This window comes from Taudactylus pleione, unplaced genomic scaffold (genome assembly GCF_031769625.1).
Source record: "Taudactylus pleione unplaced genomic scaffold, aTauple2 ptg000013l, whole genome shotgun sequence".
Classification (NCBI taxonomy): domain Eukaryota; kingdom Metazoa; phylum Chordata; class Amphibia; order Anura; family Myobatrachidae; genus Taudactylus; species Taudactylus pleione.
In genome coordinates this window covers 971407-985323 of record NW_028284416.1, presented here as the reverse complement: position 1 = coordinate 985323, position 13917 = coordinate 971407, and the positions used below count along the sequence as shown (strand labels likewise).

Below are 13917 nucleotides of genomic sequence, written 5' to 3'. Positions count from 1 at the left end.
ACGACAGATTGGCATGTTCAGGAATGATGGACAGTGCCTGCACTGAGCGACTGATCGTTCAGTGCAGACACTACAGGGGATCAGGAACGACGGTACGATTACAATGTCGTAATCATACAGTCTTTCCTGATCGCCCAGTGTGTACGCACCTTTACACTACTGAGCACCTCTCCAGATGCCGTTCCAGGCTGGAAAAGGATGACACCAGGACAGCAACCATGCCACCCCAAGGTGGCAGCTGTGGTCCCACAACCCTCCTTACGACCCTGGCAATGCAAAGATAAACCTGTAGTATAACATTTTATTTTATTTTTTCTCAGATGATAGGGAAAAAAAAAAAGAGGAGAAAACTGTTCTCCATCCATAGAGGCGTTTTATTCTCTCTCTCCCCATAGACAGACGATCTCAGGGACAGGAGGTGGCAAGTTATACATACATATGTGGAATTGCAGTAAGGAGTTGTTGCAGGCAGCTAGGGAGTTAAATGCTCGGAATGTAAGAGAAAAAAAAAATCAATATTTAGTTAAGTATTAAAGAGCAAAAAAAATAACATTAACAATACACCGGAAAAAAAACAGGACAATCCTGCATCAGGCCCTAGGTGTGCTCAATGCGGAGAGGAATAGCACACCTACGTTACACAAAAGTCACCCTAAGATTATTTCCAGCACTGCTACGCTTCCCTGACCCCTACACCCTTCAAACATTGGGCCTGGTTCAGCAGTGCATGTTCTGCGCACATGGTATGCGATCCCGCTCACAGACTGTCAGTGATTGACAGTCTGCCGCCATTTGTGGGCGGGGAGGGGGCGGCAATGGAAATGGAGGCGTTTTGCCGCCGTTGGGGGGGGGAGGAAAGAGGCCAGGATCTCGGTCGGCTGATCGAGATTTTCTGGCCTCTTCCTCTCAACTGCGGCGGCCAGTTGTGTGACCCAATGGGTCACCTTAGCCGGCCGATGTTTCGCAGATTATCCGATGCAATTGCTGAACCAGGCCCAGTGTTATAAACTTTTTTCAGTTTCTGTAACTAACTTTCTAGATGCATAGCAAAAAGTCACGGCCTCCGGGACACAGTCATGTGACCTAGTTTGCGGCTATGGCCGGGAACACACTAAAACGATATTGGCACAGTTTGTCAAATTGGAACGACAAATCATGTATATCCTGTAGTATACGACATCTTCTGGTTGGCCGTGCTGTGCGGTCAATCAGACAAGATATCGTGTGTACGGCCAACTGGACAACCAGTCGATACGTCGTTCCGATTTGGCCTCTGAAGACGTCACCTCTTGCCACTCCCAGCCAGTGATCTTAAAGATGGTTGTTCTAGTGTGTACAGGAGCAACGATAAATCGTAGACGATCAAACAGCGCGTTAAATCGCCCCGTCGCTTGAAGGATTGTACAGTGTGAGTGTACGCAGTGGGTTCAAGGGAAATTGGGTCAACCATCGTGCCAATTGCCCGCCGTTCTGATGTGTACCCGGTCTACGTGAATCTGCCCCTGTGCATACACAGAAACGTCGCTGTGGTAGGCGCAATGCGACAGCTCCTCTGGTCACGGCAGTAGAAGTGACGGATTTGCACTATTTTCCCACTATCCTACATCTTATTTAATCATTTTACTCTGTAATAATTCAAGACAATGTACAGAGATTTTCATCTATAATTGCTAATTACATATAGTAATCTAATTGATATGGAGTGCGGCCGCTTTGGCCACTGAAGCACTGTACGCCTTTATATATTGCAATGCTCCCTATCCAGTCCCTACACACAGGTGGGGCCTGATCTGAGCTGTCAGTAAATTCCGTAAGGCAGCATACAGTCAGCTCTGTGAAACCTGGGTCACACCCTGCTGCTGATACTCCCCTCCCCCTGACAGGGAAAAGTCAACAGGTGTAATAGTTTCATTGCACAGAGAGCAACTGAACCTGAGCAGAATCCACCCTCCCAGAGTCCTGCTGACCCCCTGCAGGTAGGACCCCACTGAGGCTGGAGCAGCAGGTGCACCAGGCATGGAACATCACTAGTCCTGGCATGATAACAGAGCAGGTGAGGCACCTTTTATACCCCCTATCAGTGCTTTATTTCCACACTGCTCAACAATGAGCTGACCTGAGAGATCTCTGATGCAACTTTTTCCAAGTATTGTTTTTGAGCTTTTTTTTTTTCATTATTTTTGTTGTAGAAAGTTACAGTCGCCAGCTGTTAATAATCCCAGTTTTCTACCTGTGTGTATGCATGTGCAATATATATATATATATATATATATATATATATATATATATATTTTAGTGGGATCAGCTTTAATCTCAGATGTGTGTGCTCTATCCCTGTTCCCTCTGTGATGCCCTTTGTCCCTGTTGCGAAGCAGTTTCTCTCCCTGCACTATGATCCGTTCTGCAGTAAATGAGATGGTTGTATTGACTGTAAAGTCATTAATCTTTCAAAGTCACCTGGTGTTTAATGTATATACTTCCCTCTATGTTCTCACAGCAAGGCCCAGAAATCTCCTGTACAGTTCCCGGCTTCAGGGGAGGGGGTGAATAGGGGCTTTTGTGTGCAGATGGCAGGCATTGAACCCTGCAGTCTGGGTATGGAAGAGTTAAACAAGAGTTGGGAAAAATTGGGTTACTGGACGCTGCAATTACCCCCCCCCCCCCCCCCCCCCAGTCTCCAGTAAGGTCCTTGTTTGTGCGCTAAGGGGGTGACAGCGGAGGTGTCACGTCTGTCGCTGGGCCTGTGAGTCGAGCTGTGCCAGTTTTAAGGTTTTGTCGGCAGCACCGGTCTTTATGATGTGCCAGCTATTGTTTAACCCGCTGTTTCCCGAATCTGGTCCTCAGGGTGCCCTAACAGTGCATGTTTTCCATGTCTCCTTACTGTAGCACAGGTGTATTCCTTACTGACCGACCAAGATTAACATGTGCAATTAGATATACAAAAATTATTTAACTGGTGATCCTGTGAGGAGACCTGGAAAACATGCACTGCTAACACAATGGTAGGCCTAGATATATTCTAGAATTGTGTTTGTACCTGTACAGTATATATTAATGTCTGTTTGAAAGGGACGGGGAGGATGGATGAGAATTCAGCTCCTAAAGTTCATTATTTATCTAGCACGAGATCTAATTACTGTGTGATGAGTTACAAGCTTGTATTTGGCAATTAAAGTGTCTTAAGCTGGGTACAGATTCCTGTCCACTTTACTGGCGACGTTTACTGCACTAAACCTGACAATATAATTAACGACATGACCTGCATAGAGTTTTAGAAATATTTAGAAACTGACACATTTCTTTATAAGCAAAATGGAAATGTTTAATTCTCTACATCATTAAGGACCGGAGAACGTACCGGGCAGAGAAATGCGATTTAGCATTTTTACCCTTTGTGTAATATATAAAACCATGTTTATGTGTATTTTGCATACACCTGCCAAACACGGTACAACACCTCTTTTCTAATGCACGGTGTCAGTATCATGGCCTAGAGTTATGTTACAGGATGAGCAGGTTAAACCCTGCCTGGATCCATTACAGAATATTGTAATGTTTTATAATGCAGATTCAAGGGGACACACACGCATGGGTGGTCTGTAATGAAAGGGAGCCATGCTGGCCAGTAGGAGTTATATGCCCTGGATCATTTTGCTTGCAAGCACAATACCCTGAAATAGTCCAGTTATAGGATTACAAGTACAGGATGAGATGTTCTGCAGAATACATTACACTAACAGGTGAAATGGGTGTATCATTTTGAAGCAGCAGTTTTTACCTCAAAACTTAAAGCTGCACTAATGCTAAGCTCTTAGCCGGGCCTGTTTTACACGTAAAATTAGTGCTACATTATATTTTGAGGTCTAAGCCGCCTAGAAACGCCGGGTTTGCGACAACTACCGCTTTGTAAATCTATCCCTGCAGGTCTGTAGAGAGTTTGTTAAATTGGCCATTTGCAAAAGGTAAATAACATTCTACATGGTTCAATATACAATTCAGCCAGTCTGAAAACTTGGAGCTACATATATGAAAAAGACCCTATTGTGGCGAGAAGTCACTTTTTTTTTTTTTTTTTTTAGATTTTTTTTTTTTAGATTTTTTTTTTAATGTATTTTGTTTGACTGTTTTGCATTTGAAAAATAGAACACATTTATTTGAAATATATAGTTGAAGACTTATTTAAAGAATAAATCGATATTTAGGGGCATATTCATCAATGTGTCCCCGGTCAGTTGTGTATGACTTGCTGCAAGTTGCGGATGCGATACTACCAGAGCAAGGGGCCCATTTATTGATGATTGCATTTTGCAATGCGATCAGGGCATGCAGTACTGCCCATGATCGCATTGCAAAATGCGATCATAGCGGCCGGATGTATGATCCGGCACATGCAGGGTTCCTGCGATGTGGCCCGGAGGCTGCTGCGCATGTGCAGTCCCGCGGACTGCACATGAGCGGCACCCAGATCCCTCCGCCGGCTGGCATGCGGTAAGTCCCCATAGGCTACAGCAGCTAACTCTATCTTCAGATGGCATTAACTGCTGGTGCCAGTATCGGGAATGCGAAGCTGAAATGTGGGTAAGTGCCCATAGGACACAGCGGCTAACGCTATCTTCAGATGGCGTTCGCTGCATTCCCGATACTGATACATTTGGCAGCATCGCATCCCCCATAGAAACCTATGGGGAAGGCGGCTGCCAGCGGTAATGGAAGTATCGGAGATACCTGCTGCGGTCCCTTCTTCATACATCCGGGGGATACTTAGTATTTGAGGTATTTTCGGTGAATTTACCTCAAATTCCCTTTGATAAATGGGCCCCTTAATCTATATTACTTCGGTGCAGGGACTGATGCTCTGAAAAGTTCTAACACGGCCGATTCCACCACTAATTACTAGGAATTTAAACAACCGGATTTGACTCAACCGTGTTACTGCTCATGTGCACTGCTGGACGCTGAGATCCCGCCTGCGCACTGCTGGACGCTGAGATCCCGCCTGCGCACTGCTGGACGCTGAGATCCCGCCTGCGCACTGCTGGATGGGGGTGGTGGGGGGATCCATATGTAACTTTCTTTGCTACCCAAACCTCGTTTCCATAGGAAGAAGTTGGGCTACGGGAACTAACGCCATCTGAAGATGGCGCAGGTTCAAATGCTGAAATTTGTGAGAGACAGGATTTCAAATATGGCGGGGCAAATTGCGTAGAGCCCGCCATCTAGACCATATTATAATAGAAGAGCTGCATATAATACTTCCAGGTCATGCACCAATTCCAATTATTTAGAGAAAATAATCGCGCAGTGTTTGTTGGTTGGTAAATTTCTAAAGCAGGGTACACACTGGTAGATATATTGCCCGTTCCATTGAATGGGCGATATAACTAGTGCGTCGCCGGGTGTGTACGGTGGATATGTCTGTGAACGACACAGTTCAGACCTATCCGATCCGCTGTGCAGCACAGCGGATGACCGATAAATCGGCTATTTGCTGGTGTGTACAGGCGACCTGATTGACAGTTTCACTGATGATTTAAATGACCGTCCAGTTGAGCTGTCAAGCCCGGCACATCGGGCAGACTATTGGTAAGTGTAACCTACCAATCCTCGGGTCGACCTAGTGTGTATCCAGTTTAACTCCTTCTCTTTGTTACATTGTATTCTAGCAGCCCTATTGTAATGTAATTTTAGTGTGGACTTTATCATTCCCGTCCCAATCTATCCACCGTCAGGACAAACAGGTTGAACAGGTGATGATGTATCGTAGAAACTAAAAGGCTTTACTTGATAAGAATCAGATCTTTGCTTTCATTTAAGGTATCCTGCAATTATGATGGTCAATTAGGCTATTTTAGATGTACATGGTTCACACATTGCAGCAATTAAAGGCAGCCGAGTGCTAATTCTAGCTAGTCTTAGGCTGGGTACACACTGACATATATATTGCCCGTTGCATTGAATGGGCGATATATCTGTAGTGCGTCGCCGGCTGGCGGATATATCTGCGAATGACGTCGTTCAGACGTATCTGTTCGGCCCTACAGCACAGCTGATGATGATATATCCAGCAAATATATTTAGTTTGGCTGGTTGACAGCCCTATAGGTCTGCAGCAGAAGCCACTGAATATGATGTCACCAGTGGGTGGTCATATTCAAATGGATCCGTGGGCAGATTGTCGCCCCAAACGATTGGCCCGTGCACTCCTAACTATTTGAAATTGGTCAACTGTGTATTTATCCCTGAACGTGTATTGGAAAGGGAACTTTTGTGTTTGTTTACAACAGAGTAATTACGTTGTCTTGGCGGGCAGCACAGATGGTGTAATGGTTAGCGTTACTGCCTCACAGCACTGAGGTCGTTGGTTCGATACCCACTACGGCCCTAACTGTGTGGAGTTTGTATATTCTCCCTGTGCTTGCGTGGGTTTCCTCCGAGTACTCCGGTTTCCTCCCACACTCCAAAAATATACTAGTAGGTTAATTGGCTCCTAACAAAATTACCCCTAGTGTGTATGTGTGTGTGATAGGGAATATAGAGTGTAAGCTCCACTGGGGCAGGGACTGATGTGAATGGCCAAATATTCTCTGTAAAGCGCTGCGGAAAATGTGTGCGCTATATAAATAACTGGTAATAAATAAAATAAATAAATAAATATTACATATGTCCTCCAAAGCACAAGTAGAAAATTTACTGCAACACATAACGTCAAAAAACCATATACAGGTTGAGTCTCGCATATCCAAAATGCTTGGGACCAGGGGTGTTTTGGATATCTGAATATTCTGTATGTGCATACCATAATGAGATATCTTGGGACTGGGACCCAAATCTCAACACAGAATGCATTTGTTTCATATCCACCTTATACACACAGCCTGCAGGTAGTTTTATACTATATTTGTAATAATTTGTGCCTTAAACAAAGTTTTTGTGTACATTGATCGGGGCTGCCAGGTCAGTACAGTAGGGAGGGTGGGGGTGGTTTCAGTAGTCGGAGCGGGGGCGTGCCGACGTGATCGCATCATTGTGGCCCTGCCCCTCGCTTTTAAAATCAGCATTATAAAGCAGTGGGCGGGGGCTACTATGATGCGATTCAGCACGAATTTAGTCATTACATCCCCGGACCGCCCACTATCACGGCGGGCGGGGGGGAGTCGCGGGGGGGCGGCCACCATTCTGTGGGACCCACCTACTCTTGCGGGGTTCTGGGGGCGGCACCTGATTTTCGGGAAGGCTCCCGGTAGTCCTGGGAGAGTAGGTAAGTATGCCCTGTATGTGTTTTCGTCAGGATTACTGCACAGTGTTAAAAGCTGATATTAGATTGGTTGCTAGGGGTTACAGTACATAACTGCTCTTTGACCCATTGTCTCAATTAAGCTCCCCTGGCGATAGCTGAGCTTTCTACTTCCTGTTAACTTTTTGGGTAATTAAATTTTCTGCCCCTTCCGTCTACTCCTATATACTCTGTCATAAAAAGAAACTAAAGATGGTGACAATGCAGGAGTCTAAGGAATTGCTTAAACAAAGAGTATGAGTAAGCTCAGGGGGGAGAGGGCGGGTTACCAGTATCTTATCGCTGTGTCCTACATTCCAGGCTTCTGACTAATGGCTGAAGATTGCCTGGTTGGTAATGACTTGCCTGTGTCCTGTATGGTCATTTAAAAATGACTGGAACTAAAATAAAAGCCACCTTAAGGTGCCCACACACATACCGACTTGCTCCCAATCAGCTAATGTACACGATTTCCCCTGAACTCTCCCCAGGCAGTCGTGGTCACGATTTGGAGTTAAAAATGTCCAATCTGACTTAAGATCTATCGTGCAGCCAGTGCATTGTATCCCAGATTGGCTAATCTGCCCTACAGCACGGCATCGTGATCAAGTGTAGAAACTCACGATTTGGCCATTTTTTACATGATCTGTCGTCACGATTCGCCGAAATCGGCCAAATTGGATGAAAAGTCGGTATGTGTGTGGGCACCTTTTCGTGGGTGATTGGGTGTAAGTACAGGGGCAGCTGAGGGGGTTCCACTCTGAAGTTCAGCACTGTAGTGACTTGGGGGGTCTGTTCGCTAAGCCTTGGATGGGGATAAAGTGAACTAAGAAAGTACCAGCCAATCAGCTCCCAACTCATTTTTCAAACACAGCCTGTGACATGGCAGTTAGGAGCTGATTGGCTGGTATTTTATCCCTATTCACTTTATCACCTTCCAAGGCGTAGTAAATAGACCTCAGCCAGTTCAGTGGAGCTTAGGAGAGTGGCCTGTGCTTTCTAATCTAATCCCAACCACCCGGCACCCTGTACTGACGGATCTCCGACCCGGCCAAGCTAGATGTACAACTCCTACTTGCCTGCCCTCTCGATTCAGCCAGGAGCCTCCCGAAAATCGGGTGCCTCCCAGCCATTCTGGCAGGGTATGGGAACACCGCAATCTGCAAAAATGCAGGGACTGCAGTAGAAATCTGTTATTTTATCTGTGGTATCCTTGTGGCTAAATAGGAGAGAGGATTTATCACTGCTTCATAAATAGACCACCTAAGTTATTTTCATAACTGAGTGCTGGGTTATTATTGCATGTGGGCACGGCAGTGTATGCCTCTCATACAGGGGTCTAGTTACTAAGCAGTGTTAGGAGACAGAGTGAAAAGTGATAAGGTGCCAGCCAATCAGCTCCCAACTGTCATTTTTCATATACAGCCTGTGAGATGACAGATGGGAGCTGATTGGCTGGCACCTTATCACTTTTCACTCTGTCTCCTAACACTGCTTAGTAAATAGACCCCACAGTGTGCTGCCATGCAGTGTGCTGTCTGTCTTACTCCGCTTGATCTGTGCTGTATACTTTCCCTGTGTGCCCCGTCCCAGTAACTGTTTGCGTATAGCATTAACTCCTACCAGTGATCCGTAACAAGGATCTGTAAATGCTGAATGATTGGAAGCTCGCTCTGCCCTTTGTCTGTTTTATGTATCCTATGTCCTGCCCACTGTCTGGCTGCGCAGAGCACTGTGGCTCCATAAAAAATCCACAACAATAATGTTATAAGGAATAATATGACGGTGTTTCTGCATAGCATCTATTCTTTGTTTTTCTTGCAATGCATTAATTCTCTCTGTAATGGGATAATAGTGCCAGGGAAGCAGAATTGTGACAGTATACAGTTGCTCATGATCTTCTGGTGCCAAAATAGGAATATGATAGTATGCAGGTGCCCAATATTTGCAGGTGCAGAAATGTAGTATATATAATATATACAGGTGCCTGTTCATCTCGCTCACCCCTCTGCAGCGCTCTCCTCCCCTCTGCCGCGCTCTCCTCCCCGCTCACCCCTCTGCAGCGCTCTCCTCCCCTCTGCCGTGCTCTCCTCCCCCCTCTCCCCTCTGCCGCGCTCTCCTCCCCCCTCTCCCCTCTGCCGCGCTCTCCTCCCCCCTCTCCCCTCTGCCGCGCTCTCCTCCCCCCTCTCCCCTCTGCCGCGCTCTCCTCCCCCCTCTCCCCTCTGCCGCGCTCTCCTCCCCCCTCTCCCCTCTGCCGCGCTCTCCTCCCCCCTCTCCCCTCTGCCGCGCTCTCCTCCCCCCTCTCCCCTCTGCCGCGCTCTCCTCCCCCCTCTCCCCTCTGCCGCGCTCTCCTCCCCCCTCTCCCCTCTGCCGCGCTCTCCTCCCCCCTCTCCCCTCTGCCGCGCTCTCCTCCCCCCTCTCCCCTCTGCCGCGCTCTCCTCCTCCCCCCTCTCCCCTCTGCCGCGCTCTCCTCCTCCCCCCTCTCCCCTCTGCCGCGCTCTCCTCCTCCCCCCTCTCCCCTCTGCCGCGCTCTCCTCCTCCCCCCTCTCCCCTCTGCCGCGCTCTCCTCCTCCCCCCTCTCCCCTCTGCCGCGCTCTCCTCCTTCCCCCTCTCCCCTCTGCCGCGCTCTCCTCCTTCCCCCTCTCCCCTCTGCCGCGCTCTCCTCCTTCCCCCTCTCCCCTCTGCCGCGCTCTCCTCCTTCCCCCTCTCCCCTCTGCCGCGCTCTCCTCCTTCCCCCTCTCCCCTCTGCCTCGCTCTCCTCCCCCCCCCCCTCCCCTCTGCCGCGCTCTCCTCCCCCCCCTCCCCTCTGCCGCGCTCTCCTCCCCCCCCTCTCCCCTCTGCCGCGCTCTCCTCCCCCCCCTCTCCCCTCTGCCGCGCTCTCCTCCCCCCCTCTCCCCTCTGCCGCGCTCTCCTCCCCCCCTCTCCCCTCTGCCGCGCTCTCCTCCCCCCCTCTCCCCTCTGCCGCGCTCTCCTCCCCAGCACTTGCCATACCATACCCCACCCTTCAGCAGCATTCCCAGTCCTTTCTCCACAGGGTCCCTGGCAGCATTTTGAATTTGACGCCGGCCCGCAGAACCAGCAGCCAATGAAGAGCGGCCGCCACTGATTGCTGGTTCATGAGCTGTGATTGTCTCACAGCCTGCGCAATTCCAATGCCGCCGGTCGACCCTGACTGACTGGCGACAAATTTAAACAGACGGCGCTGGGACAGTGATGGTACTACCATTGTCCCAGCACCGGGTGCCAAAGTGAAGTGCCGGTATGAAATACCGTTTTATACCGGCACACTTCAAGCACTGATGGGGCCCAAATCCTAGTGAGGTTGTGAGCTGCCTCCTAAATGAAGTACGTCCTCATCATTGTGGGCTGTCTGATGTTGGTTAAATAGACCACTGTAATATTTGTGGAACGGCCATGGGTAACACAGCATAAGACGAGTTAGGAAAAAAATGCCATCCTATAAGAGGCTCAGGCTAGTGTGTCTGGATTTCCACAAATGGGTAATAATCAGGCTCTGGCAATTCTGGCTGGCAGCGGTAAGAGGTTTTGCCAGAATGTCCTGTGTTCATCGCTGCCCGTGAACTAGAAGCCCGGGCTTCACCACAAAAATGTAGATGAAATACTTAATTTCTCTATCTGTCACTATTGCCATCCCGAGGTGAGGAATGCAGCATACATATGTGGTATATGGCTGTAATCCTTCTTAAATTACCTCCCCTATGCTTTGTGTGGGGTGACCTTTTCACCGGAGAAATCCAGCAAATGGTTAAATTCCCTGTGGTTGATATGTACACTATACCTTTCAGACTTAACACAACTAAAAACTTATCTAAAAATAAACACACGGACAACAGGAGTTGGATTTAAAATTAAAGGTCACATTTATTTGACATTGGATTATTAATAATTAAATAACATTGAATTTGGGCTATCTAATTAGATATTTAGAAGTTGCCAATCGAAATTGATTGCGAGCTTAAAGTTAGTATGGCGGCGGACAGCAAAGAACGGGCGCTCCCACAAAACACACGCGGACCAAACACATCACTAGTTGCTGTTCAACTCTCCAGCATAAAGCACGCCCGGACGAGCTGTGTCATTTCCCGGAAGGGACGGGTTTAGCCTATCATTGATCAAGGAGAGCGCACCCATCTAATTTGTGTAACTAGAAGCACACTACCGTTCTTTCCGCCACAACACATCCAAACATCACACCACAAACAGGGCGGGAGGGTGGGATTTCCAGAAACAAAGAGGAGGAGTCTTTCGATAACAGACCTAATATACCAGCAAGGCCACACCCCCCCCAAGGCACCCTATAGGCTAACACTAATGACTGACACCAACATCATAACTCTTAAAGGTATACTGCTCCCACAACCACGGGGTTTTAAACTGGCTCAGTCAGATTGCACCTGCCTTACGCTGCCCTTCTCTAGCGGAGTTCCTTTAGTAAAGGGGGAGAGGCCCTAACTTAAAAATGGCGAAGGGGCATATCTGTCTTTTAATAAATCTATAACTACCTCGGTGATTTCGCTGGTTCCAGTCAATAGGCTGTTTCCTTGTGGTTGATAGTCAAAAGGTCAACATGAGAATGGTCGACACGTGGGTTTTCTGTTTTCTAACCCAAATCTTCACCCTAACCCTTCCCTTGGTGCTTAACCCTAACCCTTCGGTAAGTGCCTAACCCTAAACAAATAAAGTCGACCATTTTGTGTCCATCATTCCATTTTGCTCTTTTGTCCCTGTCGTCCTAAACCCATGTGGACATTTTGTACCTGTTGACCGATACACTGTCGGCCTTTCAACTGGAACCCATAAGAAGAACAGTATTAGGCCTTGTATACACAGACGCAAATAACGTACCTCTGAGCTATCTCCTGGTACTTTCAGCCTTTGGCGAATGCTCATTCTGTACACATGAGATGTGACATCATTGCTTATAGCAGCCTACATCAGTTTAACTATATAATATATATTTATTAGAGGTGAATGGTTTGGTTTTGGCTCAATCTGCCCTCTAAGTTCGGATCTCGGAACGAGGCAAAACGTCAACTGTAATGGACATCTCCGCACAGATATCCGTGAAAGAATAAAGCTGGGTACACACGTAAAGATTTTCTGTCCAACCATCCAACTAGTTGATTGGTTGGAATGAAAATCTGGTAAGGTATGAAAGTAAACGACAATCAGCAATTTGCTCCCAAACGCCGGAAATTGGACAAAAACTGTTGTTTGAACAAATTGTTTAGATGAAACATTTAACAAACTTGTCTGACGACCATTTTCATCTGTTTTCTGGAATTTAAGAGCAAATTGCTGATCATCAGTTACTCCCATACATTACCAGATTTTTATTCCAACCAATCACCTAGTTGGATGGTTGGACAGAAAATATTTACGTGTGTATGCAGCTTAAGTTTGTTATAAGATATTTTAAATATCACAGATTTTTTTAAACTGAGTGTGTGCATTTTCTGCACAACGTGTAATCTATACTATGTATCTGTACTAGAGCGATTTATTTTTTTCCAGCATTTGTGACTTATTACAATTTATTTTTCGCCTATCTAGGTCCGGCTCTCTGAAGAAAACCCTCGGCTGCCTAATTAATACAGCAACTAATTTCCGCTCCAAGATGGACAACGGAGTCAGCATCTCGAACCCTTACGCCAACGTTAATATCCCTCGAGCACAGCTGAAGAGTAGCTTCGTCCGGAATGCTATTGGTGAGGATCTTGATGGGGTAGTTATTACCAACCCCTCGGCAGTGCCAACCTACACCGCGCAAGACCGATTCGGCAACAGCGGCCCGAGCATGGGCTCTTGGGAAGGCAACAAAATCCACACACAGGAGTCGTGGAGGCGGCCTTACAATCCCTACGCCCCAGACAAGCCTCAAAATGGAGGTCACCCTGACGTCATGTACACGGTTGACCTGGACAAGCGCTACAAAGACGTGAAATCGGTGGACGATCCTTGCTGCTGTTACCCCTGCTGTAAATGTTGTCCCTGCTGTCGAAAGTCTTGTTGTGTCATTTCCTAAAACTGCTCTCTCTCCACTTCAGTCCAACCACTAGGTGACTTTTTTTCATTTTTATTTTTTTTCTCCGAGCCATGAAACAAAGGTTTCTCAAACACGTTCTGGAGCAGAACTCGTCCTTCATGTTGCCTTGGATACAAACCATGGACCTCTGTGTCTCTCTAAAATTCTTATGAACTATATTTCTACTACTTTTAGCTGCTTTCTTTTTGCTTTTTTTTTTTATTTTTGATTTTTTATCCCGTATGGTAGTGCTTCACAACCTCTGTCCTCATGGAACCCTAACCGTGCATGTTTTCAAGAGGATACATATAGTAAATATCCCGGCGGCCGTGATGCCGGTGCTGGAATCCTGATGCCTCTCACAATACCAACGCTGGCATCCAGAACGTATTGTAGGGTGGGGGGGGAAGGGTTAGGGTTAGGCGCTAGGGGGGTGGAGGGGGTTAGGGTGCGGGGAGCGGAGGTTAGGTTCAGGCACTAGGGGGGAAGGTTAGTCACCAAATAGAGAGGGTTAGCATACCTTACCACAAATGTCGGTATGTTAGCCCTGTCGGTATGCCGATGTCAGGATTCTGACAGCTGGGATCCCGACTGCCGG

General features: G+C 47.4%; 1 protein-coding gene across 1 annotated transcript; it reads left to right on the top strand.

Annotated features, from left to right (window-relative positions):
• The first annotated feature begins 1846 nt into the window (after positions 1-1846).
• On the top strand, positions 1847-13717 carry CYSRT1 (cysteine rich tail 1). The gene is made up of 2 exons (XM_088469037.1): positions 1847-2053; positions 12848-13717. Exon 2 carries the CDS (start codon positions 12912-12914, stop codon positions 13317-13319), a length of 408 nt encoding a protein of 135 aa, XP_088325163.1. The 5' UTR covers positions 1847-2053; positions 12848-12911; the 3' UTR covers positions 13320-13717.
• Positions 13718-13917: the final 200 nt, after the last annotated feature.

Coding starts and splice junctions, on each gene's coding strand:
- CYSRT1 (XM_088469037.1), top strand. CDS start 12,912: ATGGACAACGGAGTCAGCATCTCGAACCCTTACGCCAACGTTAATATC.